We start from the raw sequence: 26,507 nt of genomic DNA, 5'->3' as shown, positions 1-26,507 counted from the left end.
TTGACAACCAATGGTGGTGTGCTTATGTGCCTGTAACTTAGTGGTTCAGCAAAAGAGACTGATAGAACAAGTACTAGACTTACAAAGAATACGTCCTGGGGTTGATCTGTTTCACTAAAACCCTTCCAGGCAGTGATCCAGCATGGCCACAGTTAAATGACTAAAACAACTAAAATAGAAAAATATATATACATATATATGTGGGTATATACATATATATGTGGGTATATATATATATATATATATATATATATATATGTGTGTGTGTGTGTGTGTGTGTGTGGGTATATATATATATATATATATATTGATAGAAAAGGTAAGACAACAAAAGAAAGAAAGAGACCTCGATATTATGTAAATAGAGGAATTTATCTGTAAATAATATGTGACAATTATTCGGTAGCCTGAATAATTGTCACATATTATTTAGATATATATATCTATATATATATGTATATAAATATATGTTTGTACATATATGTTATGGGGATAATAATAATAATAATAATAATAATAATAATAATAATAATAATAATAATAATAATAATAATAATAATCATAATAATAATAATGGAACACCCATCCCACATGATGAGTGGTATGTGCTAGTCGTTACAAATACTGTGATATAGGAAGTTGAAGAGGGTGTCAGTCGATTAGTTGGCATATAGATTATTGTGGCTTATTTGTCTAACTAACTATACTGCTATACCAGAGTGGACATTATAACAGTCCAACAGGGGATTACAACAGTGGCAATGTGGAATTAACAGATTCACAAGGAATTAACAAACTCACAAGGAGTTACGAAACTCACAAAATTTCTTTGTGCAAATTTTACAATATACTAAAGTATGAAATTATGGAAGACTTGTTGCTTGTTGGCTGGTTTGCTTGAGTTGGGAAAACAGCAACAACAACAACGATAACAATTATTATTACAGCAACAAATGCTGCAATTAATGAATAGTAAGTCATCAAAAAATGCTGAAAAGATGTTCTTGCTAGATTATGTTGCATACTGAATAACAGAATTTAAGTATGAATGAGAGGAAAGAGTTATCTTCGAGGCATACTATAGAAGTTACAAACAGATCTTCAATAAAGAGTGCAAAGATTGGGACAATGATACGAAAACGCATCTAATCCTAAAAGAACTAACAGCAAGAGAACAGGGACATTACAGCAATTACGTACTTCTGAAAATAACTTCTGATATAAACTTTAAAAATACATTATACATATTGTGTAAAATTTTTAGCAAGAAAAGCTTGTTGTTCAATACATGCTGAAAATGTTTGAACCTACAAAAGAAAGATGAAGAGGACTACATCACATATGCTAGCAGAGTTAACAGAGAGTGTGAAAAGTTCAAACTGGATGAATTAACACCAGATATTTACTCAAGGACTAACTGCAGAAAAAAGATGCAGAAGTAAAAAGTAAGAATAAGAATTCTTGCTAAGCTGGAACAAAACCAAGCTATAACCTTACAACAAATGTCAGAAGAATGTGAAAGAATAGTAAAGACACAACACAGAGAAAATTGAACATAAAGATTGCTCCCAAGTGATACAAGTGTGAAACAGGCAGAATAGAAAGCAAGTATTTACTAAAGTACAGTACAAACAGGACAAGAATCATGAAACAAACCCATGTTTTGCATTTGGAGGTTTACACCTGAGAAAAAACTGTTCATTTAAGGAAATGGAATGTTTCTTATTTCTTTACTGCCCACAAGGGGCTACACACAGAGGGGACAAACAAGGATAGACAAAGGGATTAAGTCGATTATATCGACCCCAGTGCATAACTGCTACTTATTTAATCGACCCTGAAAGGATGAAAGACAAAGTCGACCTTGGCGGAATATGAACTCAGAACGTAGCGGCAGATGAAATACCGCTAAGCATTTCACCCAGCGTGTTAACGTTTCTGCCAGCTTACTACTGGAATGTTTCTGTTGTGGAAAAATTGGACATGTAACAGCATACTGTAATACCAAGATGACAAAACATTGGAGCAAAGAAAACAGAATAAACAAGATGCTGTAGAAAGAAAATGGTAATGTGACAAAGAGGAAATTGTAAATGTGAAAATTGAAAATATAAGAGTAAAATGCAGTTTGACACTGGAAATGATATTACCATTGTGAATGAAGAAACTTGGAAGTATAACAATAAGCTGAAATTAAGTAAATCTACAAAAGTAGCACACAGTGTTACAAGTAAAATATTGTATTTTGCAGGTAAATTTGTGTATAATGTGACATTTCATGACCAAATGAAAACGGCAAAAGTATATGTGTTATGGAACTGTTCAAATTGTGGAATACACCCATTAGTGTTTGTGTGAGAATGTAGTCAGTTCAGTTGTAGGTTCGAATGCAGCTGAGGGATTGGAAACGAAAAATAAATCATTTATTTCCAGATGTTTTCTCAGATGAGCTGGGCTGCTGGATGAAGACAAAGGTAAAAATTGTCGTAGAACAAAGTGCAACACCCATACTAAGCCAAAACGGAATGTATCATTCACGGCACCAGAACAGGTAAATAAAGGACTTGAAGACTTGAAAGCCTAGGAATAATCGAGAAGACAGACCACTCAGGTTGGACAGCACCTACAGTCTACATAAAAAAAGAAAAATAATGTTAAGAGTTTGTGCATATTTTTCAACAGAGTTGAATAATTTCTTAATCTCACATAACTACCTATTGCTGAGTCCTGAGGAAGTGTTTGCAAAATTGAATGGAGGGAAATTCTTCTCAAAATTAGACCTCTCGAAGGCATATTTACAAATCCAAGTAGAAGAAGAATGCTCACACTTATTAGCCATTGATACACACAGTGGCTTCTTTAAATTTAAGCAGGTTCCCTTCGATGTAAAAGTGGCTCCTCTCATATTTCAGTAAGTAATGGATAAAATGCTGGATGACTGTGATTTTGCTGTTGCCTATTTAGATGATATCCTAATAAAAAGCAAATCACATGAACATGTAGAACATATAAAGAGCTTATTCAAAAAGATAAGAGAATACAATTTTAAGTTAAGTGAAGAAAAATGTGAGTTCTTTCTGAAAGAAATTAAAAACTTGAGATAGATAATAGATAAGAACAGATGGAAACTGGACCCATCCAGAGCAACTGTGATAAAAAAATATGCCCACACTGAATAATGTGATTATGCTACAAGCATTCTTGGGTTTAGTAAATTACTACCAATTTATATTCCAAATATACACAACTTGAGTGTGTGCACAGGGTCCTCTCTTGGTGTGGGACCCTATTTAAACAAATTTAATTGGTTTAAAACAGGCCCTGACTGCAGGAAGAGGTAGAAGGGAAATCTGTAGTATTCAGATGACATAGTTTGGTGGGTTGTAACTGAAAGAGAAGTAAAAAACTCATTATCCCTCCAAAGATGATATAGGTTACCATAAATATGTTGGATGCTGGCAACATGTAGAAGATTGCACCAATTATGCAACTGTTCTTGAAACAGCTGGGTCAATCTGAATAGGTTTTTTTTCTTGTTTTGACATCATACATGCTTTGTTGTTCATTTTCAATCTTCTGAGAAAATCATGTCTGGGCATGAAGAAATATTGATTTCAAATTGAGGCACAGGGCCAGCAATTTCAGGGGAGAAGGTAAGTCAATTACACAGACTTCAGTGTTCAACTGGTACTTATTTTATTGACCCCCCCCCCCCGAAAGGATGAAAGGCAAAGTCAACCCTGGTGGCACTTGAATTCAGAACTTAAAGTTGGAAGAAATGCCACAAAGCATTTTTACTGATGCAGTAATGACTCTGCCAGCTCACCACCCTGGCATGGGGAAATATTACCTTGCTTGGGAAACAGGTGAAAAATGACCACAGAAAGGGCATCCTGCCATAGAAAATCTTCCGCCGTGAATTCTGTCTGAACTATGCAAGCATAGAAAAGTGGAAGTTAAAACAATGATGATGATGATGACAACATATGAAAGCACATGGCTAAGTAATTAGGGTCTAGGCCTCATGATTATAAATTTGTGAGTTCAATACTTGAAAGAGGAAGCACATTGTGTCCTTTAGCAAGATGCCTGGTTTCATGTTGCTTCAATTTACTTAACTGAAAATGAGTACCAGCCAATTGCTAATTCCTGATGCAGCTCTCTATCTCTCTCTCTCTCTCTCTCTCTCTCTCTCTCATTCTCTCTCTGTCTCACTCTCTCTCTCTCTCTTTCTGCTCCATTGGGACAAGTGTGGGGAGAGAGGGTATCAATGTCTACTTGAAGCTACTCCTAAAACAATATGCAAAAGTGCGATACAAACTATAAAATCATACTTACTGGCAAGTGACAACTAGGATATTAATTTCTGCACAATGAATACAAACTCTAACGTATTAACTTAATTCAGTTTTCCATGTTGGCAAATCTGAAATATAGTGATATTTATGTGACATTAAATTTAAATGCTAATGATATATATTTCATGCAGCTTTCATTCTTAGGAGAAATTAAATGTTACTATAGAAAACTGAATATGAAATTTAATTCCATTTTTTTGCTTTATTTTTAATTTCTTTTTGAAGTTATCTAACTGCTATTTCTTGCATTCTGCATATGCCTTTCCATGTTTCATTAAAAACTTATAACCGAGAGTGTTGGAAGAAGAGAACTCTAAAGATTGGTGAACCACTAAATGTTTAGCAAATAAGTGTGTTAGGGCCAAATTTGTGATGCTGTCTCATGGTTAATTTAAAGGGAGAAGAGTGTTCACAGCGAGAGCTAAGAGAAAGGGATTGCTTGGAGAGCTAGGAGAAAGGGATTGCTTGGAGAGCTGGGAGAAAGGGATTGCTTGGAGAGCTAGGAGAAAGGGATTGCTTGGAGAGCTGGGAGAAAGGGATTGTTGTGGTTAAATAATTAGTTGAATGAATGGGTAGAAAGAGAGAAATAGATTGTGTTTAGAGCAGATGTGTGTGAGAGAGAAAGGGGGAGAAAGGGAGAGGGAGAGAGAGGGGGAGAAAGGAGAGAGGGAGAGAGAGAGAGAGCGTGGGAGAATGAGAATGTTTACTGAAGGGTACGTGAAACTAGAAAATATTATAATCGTGAATATGTGTGTATGTATATGTCATGATGCACCAGTTTGTTTTAAATAATATGTCCGTGCAGTTATATCATCATCATCATCATCATTATCATTATCGTTTAACATCCATCTTCCATGCATGCATGAGTAGGACTATTTACAGGAGCCAGCCAGGTAAAAGACTACCCGAAGCAACTGTCTGTTTCGGCAGGGTTTTTATGGTTGGATGCCCTTCCTGACACCAACCAATCTGCAAAGTGAACTGGATGTCTTTCCTAACATCAACCACTCTGGTTTTTACTGGTTATTACTAAGTTAGTGATAATATATTTAGACATTGAACATTAGAAAAACAAATATGTAGCAATAATATCAGTCAAGGACTAAAAATATTCTTAAATTTCTTAACAATTCTATTTTCCAGGAGTCTTTCATTCTACTTCTGTAAATACAACAAAGGTGATACTTTGCTGCAGAGTTCATAACACTGAAATGTGTCTGTAGTTGTCTCCCCTACTTGTTGAGAAACTGAAAATATCAGTCATTGGCTAAAGTTGTTTTTTCTTGGTGAATGCAATGTCAGATATGATGCATGGGTGTCAGGGAAACAGTTCTGTGACATGAGGCAGGCAAAAGGTTTGTAGTGAGACCAATTTCTATTGTAGCATATGGAAGATGACTAGCCTTTTATAGGCTCAGCATGTTAATCTGCAATGATTGGTCATCTTACCAATCATGTGAGTTTTTTTTTAACATTGGTTGAATCCTGTGCTTTGATTGGTTGAGTATTGCAAAGAATTTCTATGAAAGATCCAATTATGTTGCATGTAATACATTCTCAAACAAATCTGAATGTACACTGGAGCCTACCCTTTTTCTATAAATTGGTATAACACATCATCTATGAGGAGAGGCTGAGCGATTTTCATGAAGGCAAGTCATGTTATTTTCCTGCCATTATTCACCAGAGCAAAATTAATATAACAGAGCACATGTAACTAACGATGGCCCAGGCTAAATTATCCAAACGACGGATAAACCATATAACCACCAGGCTTAGTGATGTTTTTATTTTGTCCACTGTACTGTTTAATGGAGGAATAAAGTCTCACTGTTATCTTGAAAGTTTGTTTCTTGTATTATTTTCACAAGTGAACACGCAATATATATTATATTATGTTATACAAGATTCCGTAGTAAAACCAAGGGAGACTGGATCTTTTTGGTTTGACGGGCAACACTTGTTTTCATAACGAAACACTTTCAAACTTGGGACACTGGTAGAATGTGTCATATCAGAACTAACAGGCATTAATACCATATACACCGCCACAGCAGTAACTGTATTCAACTGAATAAACGTCAGTGATTGGTTGAAATTATCGAAATAAGAGAATTTTTAACATGAAATAACTTCGAATACAAAATTTTTTATCTGTTCTATAACACAAAATATACAAGTATACGAAGTTTGAAAGTGTTTCGGTACCAAAAACTCTACATAAAACATAAATGAAAAATGTTGCCCGTCAAACCAAGAAGATCCGGGAGACTTTATACAACACTGTTAAAGGTTAAAAACTGGGCAGAATTCTGGTTTAAGCATCCTCATAACTTTTCAAATTTTTGGAATTTTCAGAAATTTTTTTATGAATTTGTGTTCTACATGCAGGAATTCATATGGTTACGCAAAAATGAAAATAAAATTTTGCGTGATTTAAGGGTTATTTAGCTGTTATTTTTAGCACATCTCACGACCACTTGATACCCTTCTCGCTTCTTTCTCATTCTGACGCATTGTTGTTTTTCAATATCTTTCTCCCTATAAACACATTTAATGGTCTATTGTTGGGATTTAAGCAAAATATTTGGATTGTCCGTATTTTAAACTCTGAAAAATTCTAAAAAAATTTTTTTTCATAATTGTATGAATTCTCGTGCGTACAATACAAATTCGCAATATTTTTTTTGAAAATTCTTATAAATAAAAAAAAAAAGTCGTGAGGGGCTATATGAGGTGCTTAAAATAGAATTCCACCAAAAGCTGCATCTACTCTTGTCTTCACTTATCGCAACTTCACTTGACGAAAGATAACCACATATCCCGTAGGTTAACCTCTATCTCCGGATTAAAATATACAATAAATAAATAAAGAAAAGACAAAGAAATGAATGAATAATAATTGTCTCAGATTTAGGCACAAGGCCGTGCTTTTTTGGTAGTAGGAGGTTACTCGGTACTATCGACCTCAGTACTAGACTGGTACTTTATTTTGTAGACCCAACGAAAGGCAAATTAACTTCAGAATGGAACGTAAGAAACAGGAACAAATCCTGCAAGGCATTTTGTCCGATGCTCTGTCAATTTCGCCAACTAAAATTCAAATGTATTTCAGAAAAACCTGAACATTTCAACTTTTCTTCTCAATTTCACTTATCAAGTATTTGGGGTCCTTTATTATCGTTGTTTTTATTAGTTATAGTAGTTTAACCCTAGGTTGGCCCTAAACGAGCAGACCTAAAGTCAAATAAAAAAAAAGTCGTGGGGCGTTATTATGAGGTGCTTAAAACAGAATTCCACCAAAAGCTGCATCTAAACTTAGCCATCTATCTTTCATTTGAACCTAGTATATCTGGGACTACAGTATCTAGTGTTTTTCTTCTTCCAAACCGATGGGTTCGAATTAAGGAAAATTGGGCTGCTATTTCCAGCTGTTTGAGTGACCGCATGAAGGGGGTTAACACAGATTAGAGAGTCACAAGTTGGCTGAAAATGTATGCGACTAGTAAATTGCCCTTATCCTTGTAATTAAATAAGGTGTGGGGAGACTGGAATATTTTACGACAGGAAATTGGCCAACAGTTATGACTGGAATGTCAAAACAAAAACACCTATATAAATATATTTTATCAACTGGTCACCGTGTGTATATGCGAGTGTGTGTGTGTGTGTGTGTGTGTGTGTGACCGACTGTGTGTATGACTCGACAACTATTTTAAACCATATTTGGTGGTGTGTTGTTACAATCAGGCGATGTCATTTCCCATTTCACACAGGCATGGTTACTTCATTCCTGGCTTCTCCCTTCTCCTGGCTACATGTAGGCTTGTGTGTGTGAATATATATGCATACATACATCATATAAATAAATTAAAAAAAAAAAAAAAAAAAATATATATATATATACACATACACGCACACACACACACACACACATATATATACTCTTTTACTTGTTTCAGTCATTTGACTGTGGCCATGCTCTAGCACCGCCTTTAGTCGAGCAAATCGACCCCAGGACTTATTCTTTGGAAGCCTAGTATTTATTCTATCGGTGTCTTTTGCCGAACCGCTAAGTTACGGGGACGTAAGCAGACGAGCATCGGTTGTCAAGCGATGTTGGGGGGGGGGGACAAACACAGACACACAAACATATACACACACACATAAACATATATACGACAGGCTTCTTTCAGTTTCCGTCCACCAAATCCACTCACAAGGCTTTGGTCGGCCCGAGGCTATAGTAGAAGACACTTTCCCAAGTCTTAGGGTAGCAAAAAATTAAGAAATTTAATCAACTACCGGTGGTCTAGCGAGCTTTGGCTGCTCTTTCTAGCGGGTCAGATGTCCTTTTATGGGCATCTCTGATGTGTATTAAATGTACACTATATTTTATATATATATATATATATATATGTATGTATGTATATATACACATATTTATCTAAAAATCGTTTTTTATACTTGAGGAACTCTTAAACCGATGAAGCTATAAATCAGTGGTTCTCAACTAGAGTCCGGACGACTCTTGGGGAGGCGGGGTCATTATTGAGGGTCCACTCTTGCAAAATAGCATATTGGGGATCCACAGTAGTACTTTAAGGGGCCATGAAAAGTTTTGCAAGAAACAGCTAGGTTTCTTTCTCTAACATTTTACATAGTTCAACCTATACAAGTGAACGAGCGAATAACAAAATTGGAATTTTGAAATAAGTAGTTATAAAATTAGTTTTTAGACATCGAATAGATAAGTAACGGTTGAAAAACACTGTTATAAATAATAGCACAATGAATGCTGGGTTTAAAAAAACACTCCTTTGAATGGAAGAAGTTGAAGGATGCCCATGAAGCTCTAAACCATGTCGTCTGTAAATGTGACGGACGCTCTAACCTTTATACGAAAGCAATCTATCAAACTTCCGCCATCAATTCTAGAAGCTTTGCTCTTACGCACGCACACATGCACGCGCGTGCACGCACACACACACAGGTGTGGCTGCATGGTAAGAAGTTTACTTCCCAGTCTCAGGGTTCAGTCTCACTGGTGCATCGGGCAAGTGTCCTCTCAGGCCAATCAAAGGCTTGCGAGTAGATTTGGTAGACAGAAACTGAAAAAAGCCTGATCTATCTATCTATCTATTTGTCTATTGTCTATCTGTGTGTTTATGTATATATATATATATATATATATATATGTATGTATATATACATACATACATACATACATACACACACCCACACACATATTTTATATATATATAAGGTGATGTTATGTTGCCAATTTAATTTGGCAGTCCTATGAAAGGGAAGAATACTACTGCTATTTAGCCCTAGGAAACAGTCCTTTGTCATCTCATGCATTAGGTTGAAGGTCCTGAAATTAGTTTTCACCACCTTGTCCTATGTCTTCCTAGGTCTCCCTCTTTTACATTTAGTGACCTGCACTTTATATGGCCATCTGCACTCATATGTACATATATGTGTGTGTGTGTGCTTGAAAAGGCCCATTAATCCAAATGAAACCATAGTTGTGGCTACTGTCGGTGTCATGTAAAAAACACCTTTCAAGCGCTGGACCTCACAGAAGCAATGATAAATTACTGAGACCTTTGGCAATAAGCTGTGCTTCAGAAGACCCATCAAGCCAAGAGAAATCATAGTTGTGGCAGATATTGGTGTCACACAACTGGCACCCATGCTGGTGGCATGCAAAAGCACCCATGACACCCTTGGAGGGGTTGGTGTTAGGAAGGGCATCCAACTTAGAAACCATGCCAAATCAGGCTGGAATCTGGTGTAATCCCTCAGCTTACCAGCCCTGGTCAAACTGTCCGACCCATGCCAGCATGGACAATGGATATTAAATGATGATGATGTTATTTATATATATATATATATATATGAGGAAAGTAAGAAGAAAAATAAGCAAAAATACACATTGGAAATCAAAAAAAGTAAAGGCTTTTTATGAAGAGTAACAATAGATATATACAGTTAGAGGAACTGAGGTAGGAATAAAAGTAATAAAAGTCATTATTGTGAATTGTTAAAGAGATTCAAAAGCATACCGATTTCGTAATGTTACTAATCATTGCTTTGAATGCACACCGAATACTGAACTGTATCTACTAGTCCCTGAGTAAAAAGATTATGTGTAAGGGAGGTAAGTAGTTCTGGATTTAGTGCAATTAGGGTAGATATAGATCTGTAATGTGTGTGGGATGTATGGGTGGTATTAATTGAAAGGTTAGTAAATGAGCTCAGGGAGGTCATGTACACAGAAGCATGACCAGCATGGTTCTCTTTCCCCTTGGGGCTGTCACACAGGATGGATGTGTGTGGCTGCATGAGGTGAGGCAATTTGCTTTTAGGTTCTGGCCAGAGATTAAACAGATTTGGTGCATATAGATATATGCAAGCTAGACTGGAGAGGATTGATACTGTGAGAGAACCTGCAAGGTAGGTGAATTACACCTTTTTTCCCCATACCACAGCATATATATATATATATATATATATATATATAATATATAATGGAGAAGAAATTCCAGGTATGGGGACAAAACCTGGAATCAAAGGGCCTTAAAGTTAACCTAGCTAAGATAAAAGTTGTTGTTAGTAAGAAAGAAGATATTAGGTTGTCAAGTATGAAATTTGTAGAAAAGAAAATAAGTTTGCAAATGTTTTATAAATACAAGGAATAGCTTTATTCATCAAAGTATGTACCCATATTGTCAAAACACTTGCCATTTCAATGGTAGCTTGTCCAGCAGGGAACTATGAAAATCATGGAAGGCCTGTTTTACAGCATCGTTGGAATTAAATTTTTTTCCTATCAAAAAGTTATCCATATTCTGGAAGAAGTGGTAGTCAGTAGGGGCAAGATCAAGTGAGTATGGTGGATGATGGAGAACTTCCAACTCCAACTCCTGTAGTTTTGCCAATGTCATTTTTGCAATGTGTGGTCTGGTGTTGTCTTGCAATAAAATAGGAGTGAATCTGTTGACTAATCTAGGCTGTTTTTTTTTTGTAAGTTTCTGCATCATTTGGTCCAGTTGGCTGCAGTATACTTCAGCTGTGATTGATGAGCCAGGTTTAATGAAATCATAATGGATCACATCTGCACCAGACCACCAAACACACACCATCAGCTTTTTTTAATGAATTTTGCTTTTTGGATTGTGCTTTGGTGGATCGTCTTTGTCCAACCATTGTTCTGAACATTTACGGTTGTTGTATTGGATCCATTTATCATCACATGTTACAATTCGATTCAAAAATGATTCATTTTTGTGATGAGAAAGTAGCATAATGCAGGCTTCCAAACGTTGCTGTTTCTGATTTTCATTGAGTTTATGTGAAACCCACTTATCCAACTTTTTCACTTTACCAATTTGAACTATGCGAGTCAGTATTGTTTGCTTGCTGGATCTGACTCGTCAGTGGCTTTCAGTTTGTCATCATCCACCTTTGTTTCTGGTCAACCATGTTGCTCATTTGTAAGGTCAAAGTTACCAGAATGGAATTTCGCTAACCAATTTGATACTGTCTGCTGTGTAATAATGTTAAAATTAAATACTCCATTAATATTCCGAGCTGTCTGTGATGCTGTATTTCCAAGAAAGAACTCATATTTCAAAACTGTATGAATTTCCGACTTATCCATCTTTAAACAAAAATAGCAAAAAATGATTTATAAATACTTTATAAAGCACAAAATGAGTTATAATAAAGAAATAGATGTGTCAGCTTTCTAACAAAAAATATTGTCAAAATATAATAATGACGCAAAATGGGCAGCTGTCAAAGTTTACCATATACCTTATTACAAATTTCATACTTGACGACCTAATAAAACTCTCTTTCTGTCAGGTAAATGGCCCTGCTTAATATGTAGGAAAGGAGTTGGAAGAAATTCCATTCACTGCATCCAATGTAATCTATGGACACATAAGAGATGCAGTGGAATCACAGATAGATTAACAGATAAATTCGTCTTTGTATGTGGCAGATGAGCAGGAACAATAAGCACTATGAGCACATGAGAATTAGATTCTCTCAAATGCCCAGGAGGCTCTCTTGAGGTTGTAGATAGTTTCTGTTACCTAGGTGATGAAATGAGCAATGGTGGAGGATGCTCTGAAAGTATTGTTTCTAGAATAAGAATTGGATAGAGGAAGTTCAGAGAACTATTACCTCTGTTGGCAACAAAAGGACTCTCTCTCAGAGTGAAAGGTAGACTATATGATGATTGTGTGCGAACAGCTATACTCCATGGTAGTGAGACATAGGCCCTGAATGCAGAAGACGTGTAGACTGGAGAGAAAAGAAGGTAGTATGCTCCATTGGATGTGCAACATTAGTGCATGTGTATGGCAAAGTGTAAATGTATTGAGAGAAAAGTTGGGCAGAAGAGGAATCAAATGTAGCATGCAAGAGAGAAGACTATGCTGGTTTGGACACGTGATGAGTATGAATGAGAACAGCTGCATAAAGAAGTGCCGATCACTAAAAGTGGATGGTGCCTGCGGAAGAGGGAGACCCAGGAAGATGTGAGATGAAGTGGTAAGGACTGATTTCAGGAAGTTGGGCCTCAAAGAGGAAATGACAATGGACCAAGATGTCTGGCGATATGAAGTTCTTGAGAAGACCTGCCTATGTCAGTGAAACTGAGTTCTAGAAGTGCTGTCTGTCCCACACACACTTAACAAGAAAACTTCTCACACACTCTACCACAACAAACCAAACTACATCTCTACATCTCTTCTCTTCCTCAAATTTCCGCTTCATGTACTATGCTTACCTCCCACTCCCCTATCCTGTCCTCTTGGCCCTGTGTCACTGTATCATTGCTCTCTGCTTGCCCCCAACCTGTGTGTTATACCCACACATTGAGTGGTTAGTGTAAGGAAGGGTATCCAGCTGTAAAAATCCAGCCAAAACAGTCACAGAAGTCTGGTGCAGGTTTCTGCCTGGCTGACTCTTGTGAAACTATCCCACCCATGCTAGCATGGAAAGTGGACGTTAAATGATGATGATGATGATATACACTTGTCACCTCACCTCTCACACCCACATTCACACACTCACACATGGCCACATACACTTTATGCACATATACACCCACATTGGCAAACCTCTTTTCTACTTCTGCCCTTGCTAGATAAACCTGACGTCTAGCTTCCCTTTTAGCTTTCTGATATGATTCTTTGCTACCCACTCTTTTCCATTCTTTCCAGACTTGTCTTTTCTCTTTTATGGCCTTGACAACATCACTGTTCCACCACCACATCACCCTAGACTTTGCTTCAACCACAGATTTGGCCTGTTGCCCTTAGTGGATTGTCCCTTAGAAGCTTCCAGTTGTCCTCTACATCAGGGTTTTTCAAACTGTGGTCCGCAAGGACATCCTTCTCACTAAGTATGTATTAAAAAAATCTTGTGTGTATAATTGACAATAAACCTATTTGCTAAATACTGTTAAATAAATAAATGTAAAAATATGTTATTTTAAGCAAATATTTATTGTATAAATTTCATAAGCATTTATAAGGGGGTCCCTAAGGTAAAGCCTGAAATATAAAGGAGTCCACAAGTCAAAAAGTTTGAAAACCCCTGTTCTACATCATATGTCTCTATCTCTTCCTCTTTCTCATCAAAGGCCTCATTAAGAACATCTCTAAATCTCTGCCTGTTTGAAGGATCCTTGAGCTTCCACAACCTCCTTTTCCAAATCGGATTGCATCTCTGGATCCTTCTGGCCCTAAGCCTTAAGTCACTAACTATTAGCTTATGTTGTGTTGTACATTCTTCACCTGGGAAAGATTTTGCATTTACGAGTATATATGTGTTCCCATGGCTGGTGAAGATGTAGTCAATCTGGCTAGTGAGAGAGAAAGAGAGAGAAAGTGGGGAGAAAATAACTGCTGTATAAAAACTTCATAGTAAAGTGGTTACTAGCGTCTACAAAACGAAACTTAAATAGCGGGGAAAAGTTGGGCGCTATGTGTTGTTAGTACACACATGTGCACACCCATCAATTTTTTCTTACATCAAATTCTGATATAATCGTGATCTGTCCCATCTAAAGGGCATTTGTAAAAATTTTTATTAAAACATCTATTTTTCTGAAAGTTATTTGGAAACAAAGAAGAAAGCACACTTGTGTAGGTAGTCCAGAACTCTTCCAATACCTCCATGAATATGACATAATTGAAGTCCAAGATATAGTATTTCCGAGTAAAAGATGGGGGCAGAATTCTGGTTTAAGCATTGCATATAACTCCTCATAACTTTTTTATTTTTTGGAATTTTCAGAAAATTTTTGCAGATTTGTATTCTGCACAGGGGAATTCATACAATTAAGAAAACAATTTTCGTGTGTCTGATTTAAGGGTTATTTAGCTGTTATTTTTAGCACATCTCACGACCACCAGATACCTTCCTCACTTCTTTGTCACACTGACATGTATTGATGTTTTTCAATATTTTCTCCCTATAAACACATTTAACGGAATGATGATGAGATTTAAGCAAAGAATTCGGACTGTCCGTATTTCAAACTCTATTAAAAATTCGAAAAAGAGTGGAACTTTTTGGGCTTATGAAGCGGGGAGGGGTTTCAAAAATATTTTATAATCGTATAAATTACTGTGTGTAGAACACAAATTCGCAAAAATTACCTGAAAATTCCAAAAATAAAAGTTATATGGTGTGCTTAAACTATAATTCCGCCAAGATAAGTGGTCACAACTGGGACGTCTTTGATAATAGATCGGCTGAGTCAGAGCTGACATAGGAGAGGGGATGGTATTTAAACATTTTAAACATCCACAAGCTGAACGAGGAAGTAAAATTGAATGAATTAGTCAGTCAGTCAGTAGTAAAGTGTGACGCTAAGCTAGTGTGTGTTGTTTGGTCCCATCAGCCATTAGTAACGGAAGTAGTATTTCACTCATCATTCAACTTGACAAAATGGTAATTGTCTCCTTCTTACTTTTCTCGCTTATATTTCACATTTTCACCATTTAATCGACTCATTTAAAAAAAAATATATTGCTGTTTTTCCCCTCCTTGTTATTATAAATGTTAAACTATATCTCTATCTAAAATATCTTTCATATCCTTATCTTTTCAGTCGCAATTAACAGAAGAACGTATTGGAGGTAAGATTTAATTGAGAAAGAAAAAAAAAACCCCCAGTTATTTATTTTTCTCCTTCCCTCGAAATATTTTGACAGTTTATATGTTTACTCTATGTTTTATTTTTATTCCTTTGTTTCTCTTTCGTCGCTCTGAAACTTAATTTTCTTTACCTCAAAAATGCTCCGCTTTTTTTTCTGTTAATGAAATGTCAACTTAGTTCAGACCTTACAAAAACAGAAAGAAAAACACCCCTTTTTCGCAGGACCTTTATTCTAAATATCTTCATCTGTAGCCATTACACCACCTAAAATATCTTTATTTCTTTGCTATTGTAATAACCACACCTTAAAATGTTATTATCAACAGTCACCACACAATGGTGGTTGTAGCGACAGGAAAGTCGTGAACTTTAAAATCTGGCACAGATCGACTTTATCTTTGATCTACCTCGGGTTATACAAAATAAATAACATTACCACCCTTCCATCATATTCACTAACTATACAGCTTCTTAATTAACCCTCATAATAATTACGTTATTGTCATGGCGTGTTAGTCATACTTCAATTAATATTATTTACTAACTTTCCCAGCGAGGGAACTGGTATCCTCTGAATGACTATTTCTTACTAAATTGTCTCAACGAATACAATTTAGTTGTTTAAAACTAAGCAGTATGGATCGATAAAGTTGAAGTGAGTCTCGTTTGGTTTAAAATAAAAAGATAGTTGATTTAATCGCTTCATTGTTGGTATTTAGGTGAGAAAGAAGGCAGATAAAAGTCGACATTGACTGAAACACACAATCGAAAAATAATCAGCGAGGGAATGAATCTTTGTCTGCTGTGTCTGACCTGTTAAAATGATAGCTAAAACATCCCTCAGATCATTTAAGGGCACTGTCCTAAAGGAAAAATAGACATTCGTTAATGTAGTCTGAGTTAATGCTATAGATATTTACTAGATGGGATTGTCACGGTCTTTGAATACTTTTGATGATGGGGGGTCTCTTGAATGAGGTCTGGAGTTATAGACAACTGACACTGAAGGAAATGAAAATGTCTGTAAGACATTCAACTTTGTGATTTACTCTTGTTTTTTTATCTCCACTATTTTATTACAAAATATTAATTTAACTTAGAATGACTGTCGCCTTTGGGGTGGTAAAATTTGTTCTTTAGCCCTAGGTCAATCCTGAGTAAACATATCTTTGATCGTAGACATTCAGATATGGCAATCGTCATTTTTGTTTCATCAAAATTACAGTCCTTCCTTTTTTAAGATGATCGAGGGTAATTTTAAATATTTGGGTCTTTTTTTAGCAGGGTCAAGTGACTAGTTAGAGGCTCTAATTGGTTCGCAGTAGTTATGTCACATTAAATAGTGGTTGATGAAATCTTGATTGGTTGCCGGGCTAGACATATCTTTGAGTTTGTCACTCCCTAGAATATCTACCTACATAAATGCCTGAGACTTTGGATTCATTTGTTGTTTAGTCCCTAAATGAGCAGATCCATAACCAAAGAGGTTCCGTTCATGCATACCATGCTTTTATTTAGAACTACTGTGTCTGTAGTGAAAAATTTAAGGACCTTAAGGTGGAATTTGAAAGAGGTGTGACTGCTATTTTTAGCAGGTGGAGCTTAGGTGGTTGCTCGACGTGGCAGAAATAGCAGCTAAGTTTCCATCAACTCGCACTCCACTCCGTCTCCTTAGAAATTAATACATTAGATGATAGAAAAAAAGATGGAATGATTCAATACGGCGGAGGGAATGCGTTCGATCGTAGGTTAGCTCGATCCTGGCTGACGTGGGGTTAAGCAGCCTCCACTTCAAGGATTGCCATAGGCTCATCTATATGAGCATGCACCTCCATCTCGTCTTATTTCATTAAAGAATGTCTATTTTTTTCGTAAGTTAGGAAACGAAGTTGATGGGGGTGGGGGAACACTTGCAAGACCGTCTTAGCAGCGTTATAGGTTCCTGAGTAAATCAATGCACTAAGCCCTACAGTATTTATTTATTGACTAACCGAAAACAGATCAGAATTGGATCCCTAGACTCGCGAGGCCCCAGGACACTTGCCCAGTGTGCCCCATGCCTGTAAGGTGTTACTTGGGCTCTCAACTATGAGTTCACTGCATCTTATTACAGAAACAGCTGTAAGCTAATGAAGTTCATAAGATAATCGTTTATTCCTTTGTCATCTCATTTTCTCATTACCGCCCTGTACGCGACTAATGCTTCGTTTTGAAGCATACATATATTGAGTTCTACACCAGGTTATTAGTATCGCAATGTTTAAGTGAAATAATGTCTGTCTGTCTGTCCATATATACATACATACATACATACATAAGATATTTTTTGGCTAGAATAGGTGCTGCTTTGAAGAGTCAAGAGACTTATTGCTGTTTAGTCTCCGGTCATCCCAAGCTAAATTCTCTTGATCTAGGATTCATGTTATGTAATTAGAAGAGAGACATTGTGTTAGATATGATGATTTAAACCACCACAAATCTGCCTGACTGCTTCATAAACTAGTGTTATGCATGAAAATTTAAAAACAAAAGGCAACCATCACATAAACTTGAGTAAACTCATGAATGGTGCCCGCTAATTGAAATAAATGTGTGTATATGTATCTCCCTTTCTATCTCTAACTGATTTGTGGGGTAAAGAGAATAGAGAATGTACCCATTCATTATTCCTGATCATATATTACCATTACACATTGTTTTGTGTGATAAAAATATTGATTGAACTATGTAAAACTCTTCCTTCTATGTACTGTGTACATAGAAGGAAGATCTATGCTGGCAGAATACACATAATAGATACGATTTAAATATTAAAGTATCAGATTCATGTAGGCTTGTTTTAACTTTAGCTGAATATTGTGCAAATTTTAAATGGCTTAAAATTCCTCATCATTTTTAAAACCTGTTTACAAAGAACTAGAAATAACTTATACTTTTTTTTTGTTAGTAATTTTGCGCCCTATAAATCTAATTCGACATTTGATTCTCCTCCTGATGTAGTCCAAGGTTAGAGGGTCTCTCATTGCTGAAAGATATGAAACCCCTAATGGCCTTAGGAAGCATCACTGATGATGTGTTCAGGTGCATCACAGGATGATGTCTGGGAAAACATAAGAGTTCTTAATTGTCTCAAGTGTATTTTATTTCTGAAAATACTTGTACTTTGTGACTACTATTATATTTATCTTGTGTGAAGGGAAGGCTAAGGTTTTTCAGTTTTCATATTTTAGTGGTGTGTTTTGTCTGACATGAATGCTTAATTCCATAGCTTATACAGTCCGAACTGTTTCTTCCTCATGGAATATCACATTGGCAAGGCTAAAAGTAATATTCCAATATTAATATAGCCCATGTCATCATAATAATTTTATCTCCATATTATGGAACTGTAGATAAATAGTACTTCATTCAAACATACAGTTCTAGCCGTGTCCCTTCCACTTTTCTCTCCCTAATTACCCTGTGTGAGTAAGTGAAAGCAGGGTATTGTAATCACTTGTCTTTATCTGTTTGTTTGCAAAATTACTGGAAAATGGCTGAATGGGTTTTCACCAAATTTGGCAGAAATACTCATTGGGGGAATGGCTCGAAATGATGAAAATTTGTTTATCTTATCTTCAAAACTGGTGGACAGGTGAATCAAAATGTTTCGAGTATGCAAATTTTTTGCAAAAAAATTTATGTGCATGCGACCTATGCAGCGTTTTGGTGTGTTCTCAGCACAAGAATCTATTACTTGCACATAAAAAAAAAAAGGATTATTTCTGTTAAATACTATTTATCTCTCACCAGATGGAGTACTTTTTTTGTTGATATTACCATCATGGAACAGTACACTATACATATATATATATATATATATATTATCTGAAATGTATAGTATTAAATATCCATCACAGCTGGTCTTACCAATCGGTTTCATGTAATGAATACAATGGAGTGCTAGGTAACAAACCAATTATATAACTTTACACTCATCAGAGTTAGCCAATATGGAATATGGCAACTGCTCTCTATTCGAATAGAATAGAAAGCAGTCACCATATTCTCTTCCATATCAGCTAACTCTGATGAGCGTAAAGTTATATAATCGGCTTGTTACCTAACACTCCATTGTATTCTCTCCATGAGACCGACTGGTAAGACCAGCCGTGATGGATATTTAATACTTTACATTTTGGATAAGATACCTACTCTACTGACAAATATGAGTTCATCTCTTCCCTAACTTATGGTCTCTTAGATGACTCACATGTGTGTGTGTGTATATATATATATATATATATATATATATATATATATATATATAAAATCTCATTTGATTTGACCCTTGTTTACGTGTGTATAGATCGTGGTGTATCTATGCATGTAGACATATGTTGGTACATACATACATAAATACATAGATATGCAACTCTGTGTGTGTGTACAGTGATGGATTCAAGGTTTCATTTATTTATGAATTGATTTCTTAATTTCACCGGAGTATAAATACCTATAATGGTGATAATTTAGATAAAAATATAAAAAAAAAAGAATCCAACTTACAAATTTTCCGATAAGCAAGTGGTTATATTATTTATATCCTACAATGAAGTACAGTACCTGTGATTTGCCTGCAATCATTGAAAGATGTTGAAAACTCTTCTCAAATCTATGCAATATTTTCTATAAATATTTCATTTTGTTCATTTTCTTTTTCATAATAATGATTATTATTTGAATAATCATTTAGTCATATGCAAATTTCACTCGTATGCATTTGGCGTAGACATCGATCAAGTCTTCTTTTAGCTGTCATCTACTTAGGCTTCTAATCCTCTTTTAGTCAAACACTTACAAAGCTTAACTCAGTTGAGTTAAAAAGCATCGATAAGCAATGCCTTGTAAGCCACACTATAATTTGTGAAAAATTTATCTGCACACAGGATATGCATCGCCCCTTCGATGCCTTTTTTTTTTTTTCATTCTGTCACGCTTTAGCTTCAGGTTGATCCTGAACAAGCAGGGGTATTATCAAGGGTGTTGCAGTTAACATCATTTTATCTTTTCCCCGCCAGACTACGTTATCCAATGAGTCTTTCCTTTTTGAAGTCTAGATGATGTGTGAGTTGAGGGACATTTAGTTAATATTTTTAATGGGTTGAGCAATCATGTTGAGGCTTCCTCACTAGCTCATGTATACTTCTCCATTGCTAGTAGTATTAAAATAGAATTAGTTATATATTTAGACCAATTGTACAGGTAGTAAATATACTCTTGGCCTTGTTGAAATATTGTCCTTACAAAACCCTGTGCAAAAACAAATATACACAATTGATTTTCTTTCCCATATTTGTACCTGACTTTCAGGTTTTATTAGTCTAAAACATGGAAGTTTTTTTAATGTTATGTGATGATGGCATTTATACTTTGTGTAACATCATGCTTGTGATAAATCATATTCAGTAATCATCTGCTTATATCTATAATGAAGTCAGCATCAACACACCTGAATGTGGTGAGAAAAAATTTTCATTTTATAAAGACTGTATTTATATCAAGAAGATAATTTTGGTGGGGTTATAATTTAGCATTAGCTAATTCCTGACTGAGCAGATCAGATATCTACGAATGTATTACTCATTCTACAAGGTGTCCACAAGGTCTGGGTACATAGAGTAAATAAAATCGTAACATAAACAATTAAATATAAGAAATAATAATTTCTTAAAGTGTGTTAATCCCCATGTACCCAGACTTTGTGGACACCGTGTATATTCCTTTTTATGAGAAAATACGGTTTGATTTGAGGGTGATTTGGTTACTACCTCTTGTCAGTGTCGGGGTATAGTGTGGTGGAGTGGCTAAGAGTAGTATATTTACAAGGTAGCTCATGGAAAGATGCTTGTACCATTTAAAAAGGAATATGAGAGGAAGAGGGATGACACAAAAGTGTATTAAGAGCTGTTCAGAGTTAGGAAATTGCTTGCAGGAAGGGAGATAGAATAAGTAAGTACTGTGTAAAGGAAAAATAGTTTATTGTTCAAATAAACAGTTTACAATGTGGGCTGGAGAGTGACAAGGCAGAAGTGGTAGATTTAGGAGGATTGTGATATGGTATGAGGTGGTAGTGTTAGAGCAGAGCCTTCAAATACCCAAGTTGTTACAGAGGCTCTATTGTTTCAAAGAAAGTTAGATTAGACAAGAGTTTTAAAGAATCTTACAAAAATTTGTATTTAAAGAATTGGCCAGCCACGCCAGAACTGAAGAATTAATATATATAATAGTGTGTGTGTATGTATATATGTGTGTGTGTGTGTGTGTGTATATATATACACACACACACACACACACACACACACACACACACACACACACACACACACACACACACACACACACATTCCTAAACAAGTATAAGTTGTATGAGAATTAGAATCTAATGAAGATATATAAATCTATGGTATAATATCTACAAAACCATCATAAAGTAAGAAACCAAGAACTAGAAACTTAATGAGTGACACATACACACACCTTGAGATAATGGTGTGTGTGTATATACATATATATATATATATATATACACATACATATATAGATATACACATGTTGGCATAATTTGTGCTTTACCTCTTTTTATATGACTCAGGCATTACTTAATAGTTCCTATTATTTCTCGAGCAGGCAGTCCGGTTAAAAGTTCATCATCAATTAAATATGTTTACATTCTCTGTTGAAATATTTACTTTTTATTATTCAGATTCTTCCATCTACAAGTTGCGACTGACTTCTGACATAAAATAGATAACACTGTCCTACTTCTATGTATATTATACCATTATGTCAACTTATATTTTTGGCTACGTTGACATTTACGTTCCAGTGTTTCTGCATGTTAATAGTGACATTGTCATTGTTGATATTGTTGCTGTTGTTATTGTGGTGAGGTTGCAAAATTGTAAGAACTTCAAACAAAAAATACCATACAGTGTTTCTTGTGACTCTTTACATTCTGGTTTCAAATCCTGCTGAGGCTGACTTCGACCTTCAAATTTCAGGTTCAATAAAATAAGTACCAGTCAAGTGCTGGGGTTGATGTAGTTAATTTGCCCCTGCTCTCTAACACTGCTGGCTTTGTGTTAGAATTTGAAGCCATTTCAAATTCTGCTAAGATCAACCTTGTTCTTCATCCTTTCAGTTGGGACACTAACTTGTTGCAATACAGCAACACCTGCAATGAATTATGCATAACACACACACACACTTGCACTGGATCTGGTAACCTATGTGCTGGCCAGCAATGGTGAAGTGCTGGTGGCAGATAGCCTGCAGATCACTGCTGCTGCTGGTAGCAGGACAGCAGTAACCAAGTAGTAGGCATTAGGAAGGGCATTCACCTGTAGAAACCATACCTATATATATATATATATGTGTGTATGTATATATATATATATATATATAAAGTTTAAAATCAAAACCGATTTCTCTTGTTCCTCTGGTAAACTCATTTATGTCCTCACATGTGCAGGTTGCCAAAACTTCTATATTGGACAGACGAGCTTCCCGTTGCGTAGAAGAGTAGCAGTCCATAAAGTACAAATAAATCTCCCTCAATACCGCCAAATTCCACCCAGTGGCCATATAGACTCTTGCGGCAGAAACAAAAACCCTAAATTCCTTATATTCCCTTTCTATCAATGTAAAGACAGAATCTCCACACAAGAAAGAATCAAGGAGAATCTTTTCATAGAGAAATTCCAACCATTTCTTAACACACATACCCCTCAGTGACCTTATTTCTCTAGGAACAGACATAAACTTCCTGTTGAAAAAAAGAGTTCATAACTCCAACTAAAAACATTTGTCTCCTCTTACACACACTTCCTGTTTTGACACCACACTTCCTGCTTGACACAGACTTTTAACCCCCTGTTTTAAACCTAACACAACTCTCAATTCTCATGCATCCTTATTTTTCCAACCATTATGTACATGAATTACCATTGAACTTCAAAAGCTCAAAGACAATATAATGTATTGGTATATTTATTTTTTTATATATTATTTTCTTCATTTTGTACTTCTTTGTAAAAAACATTTTCATTCTCCCTCTTCTTGAAAATTTGCTTCGCAATGAAAGCCGGTTAGAGAAATCTTTATTAAAATATGCTTCCAGTTTAGCATTCTGCCTTATTATTATTTTTCATTTTCCTATTATTTCTCCACATGCGGTTAACACAACCCCACTATTTACTGACTTATATATATATATATATATATATATATATATATATATATATATATAATGTATGTATGTATATATATGTATGTATATATATTTTTTATTTTTTTGCTGTAGTTACAGCTCAGAGCTGCGGCCATGCTGATGCACTGCCATTTTGCTACACTGTTATTTCTGAGATCCTCCTCCAATATGTGGTACTTGGTGAAGAATGGAGTTTGATGTAGTTACCCTCATTTGCACCTCTTGCTGTGAGGTGGGTTCATCTGGGACTCTCAACAGGAAGAGGTCCAGCTTTGATTTAAAAACGCCTACATCTACTTTGTGCAGGTTCCTCAGGCTCTTTGGGAGAATATTAAAAAGGTGTTGGCTCCTGAAACCTAGGCTGTTGCAGGAACTGGTCCTGAAGCGCGATGACGTTGCTGGGATCTTTGGCACTATGCAGTGTCGTCCTGTTCTGGCATTGGTGTAGCTTTCAATGCCAAAATTTGGCACAATTCCTTCTAGGATCTTCCAGATGTATATTACTGCATACTTCTCCTGCCTTTTTCCAGGGAGTAGAGTCTTAGCTGTTTCAGCCTTTCCCAGTAGCTGAGCAGTTGCAAAGAGACGATCTTCTTTGTGAATCTTCTCTGGATTGCTTCAAGGTCCGCTGTTATTTTCACACTGGTGGGTGACCATAGCTGTGAGTTTCTTTTATATGTGTCTGTAGAGGAATTGTTGTGTAGGTGTGATTAGAATCTACTGCATACATATCAACTTAGAATATATTATGAATGTGTCTGTGTATATATCTATATAGTCTGCTGTGTACACGTTTATATTGGGCCTGTTGCATCTAAGTAGTGTCGGTTCTTTCTGTCTGTGTAGAACTTGTATCTCTGTATTAAGTCTGTGAGAGTGTGTTTGGAGTTGGTTGTGTCCATGTCTACATAAAATTCATTATGTGTGTAGGGTTTGGTGTAGAGTTGTTATGTGTGTGAGGTTTGGTGTATATGTATGAGGGTGTGCTGAAAAGTTCCTATCTTCAAGGGTATCGCGAACAGCCTGGCTGGAGGACCAACATTCTGGGTTCTTTTACAGGGCTTAGAAAAACTGAAGGACCACTGTAATAAGTGTGTGAATCTGAGAGGGGAATATGTTGATTAAAATCATCACTAACTGATCTTTCTGTATTTTCTTTTACCCAAAGCCAGGAACTTTTCAGTACCGCCTTGTAGTGTTTGTTGCGTATTACCTGTGTAGTGTTTGTTGCATATGAATCTATTTAAGATTTATGTTGCTGTGTTAAGTTGTATTTGTCTTCATAAAAGTGTTGTGTACATGTCTACAAAGAGTATGCAGGTGTTTCAGTAGGGTTTTTCATGTTTGTGTTGTCTGTGTAGAATCTTTTGCATTTGTGTCTATATAGGATGTCATTATGTATACACCTCTTATATATAGTACATACCTTTCAGGTCTGTATTGGTTTGTGTACATCAGCCTATAGCATAGGGTCTGTGTTAGTGTTTACATTTTACACATACATAATGTGGTAGAAGGTACAATAAATGAGGTTATGTTAGATTGCTGTGAGCTGAAGAAATAACTGTTTCAGCTAGAGCCATTTATCAGAGAATAAGAAATTCTCATGCGAACAGCTCTGTCCAAAATGTATTTCCACTGCTTATATCCATGTCTTTGTTTGTCTACTTTTATTGTATTGAATATTGTTTGCAACATGACCATTAGTCACGCCCTCACATTCTAATGACTATATTAAAGTACAAATGACTTTGTTTAGAAAAACAATCATAATTATACTATAAAAATACTAGGAAAAAGATACGGTGGTGCTGATTTTGTTCCAGCCAAGTGTGTAGGAGTTAACCAATGCTATGGAATTAGCTAAGTCAAGAGTTACACATTTAAAGTTCTTAGCTTTGTTGTCATAGCTTTATTATAAGATATATCTCAGATTCAGAATGAAAATATTCAATGGTTTTATTTTTTTTCATTAAACATTATTTTGCTGTTAATTAAATTGGATTAACAGTCCCTTGTACTTTAACACAGTAATGAGCAAGCTACAGTTGATAAGCCTTTCTGAATGGTATGCCTAACAAAAAATTACCATCAACTTTTTTTAGTAGTGTGGCTTAGCTGATAATGAGCTATGTCTAGAGTGGCCTGCTTCTCATAAAAAGGTTATCCATGCCTGTTTAACCCCTCATCCCTTACTATAAAGCCACTTTCCTCTCTAGAGTAACCCCTCTCAGTCAAAAGGGACCTTAGTCTTTATAATTGTATGGTGACTTCACTAGTGCAGGTAGCATAAAAAAAAAGCTCCCAGTACGCACTGTAAAGTTGTTGGCACTATGAGGGGTATTCAGCCGTAGAAATCATGCCAAAGCAAAAATTGGAACATGATGCAGTCTTTTGACCTGATAGATCCTGTCAAACCATCTAACCCATTCCTGCATGGAACATGGATGTTAAATAATGATGATAAAGGATTCTTTACTGATGGATGAGTAGTGCTTTATATTGTATTTCATTATTGTATAAGTACATTGATATCTGCCATCTATTTGTTTTAATTGCTAATAAATGTTTTGTGATGGTTTCAAATTTTGGCACAATGCTGGCAATTTTGGGGGATGGGGTATGTCAATTACGTCAACGCCAATACTCAGCTGGTACTTATTTTGACAACTCGGAAAGGTAGAATTAACTTTGGTGGAATTTGAAC

General features: G+C 35.8%; 1 protein-coding gene across 1 annotated transcript in view; it reads left to right on the top strand.

The window, feature by feature from the left end:
* Positions 1–15,308: 15,308 nt before the first annotated feature.
* LOC106868944 (myosin-2 essential light chain) overlaps positions 15,309–26,507 on the top strand; it is a 29,652-nt gene continuing 18,453 nt past the window's right edge. The window contains exons 1-2 of the mRNA XM_014914418.3: positions 15,309–15,341; positions 15,502–15,529. Of these exons, the coding sequence (XP_014769904.1) occupies positions 15,339–15,341; positions 15,502–15,529 (31 nt within the window). The 5' untranslated portion in view covers positions 15,309–15,338. The remainder of the gene's footprint in view (positions 15,342–15,501; positions 15,530–26,507) is intronic.

Source organism: Octopus bimaculoides, chromosome 9, assembly GCF_046866305.1.
Source record: "Octopus bimaculoides isolate indiv1 chromosome 9, ASM4686630v1, whole genome shotgun sequence".
NCBI lineage: Eukaryota > Metazoa > Mollusca > Cephalopoda > Octopoda > Octopodidae > Octopus > Octopus bimaculoides.
This window is presented reverse-complemented; position numbering and strand designations above follow the sequence as displayed.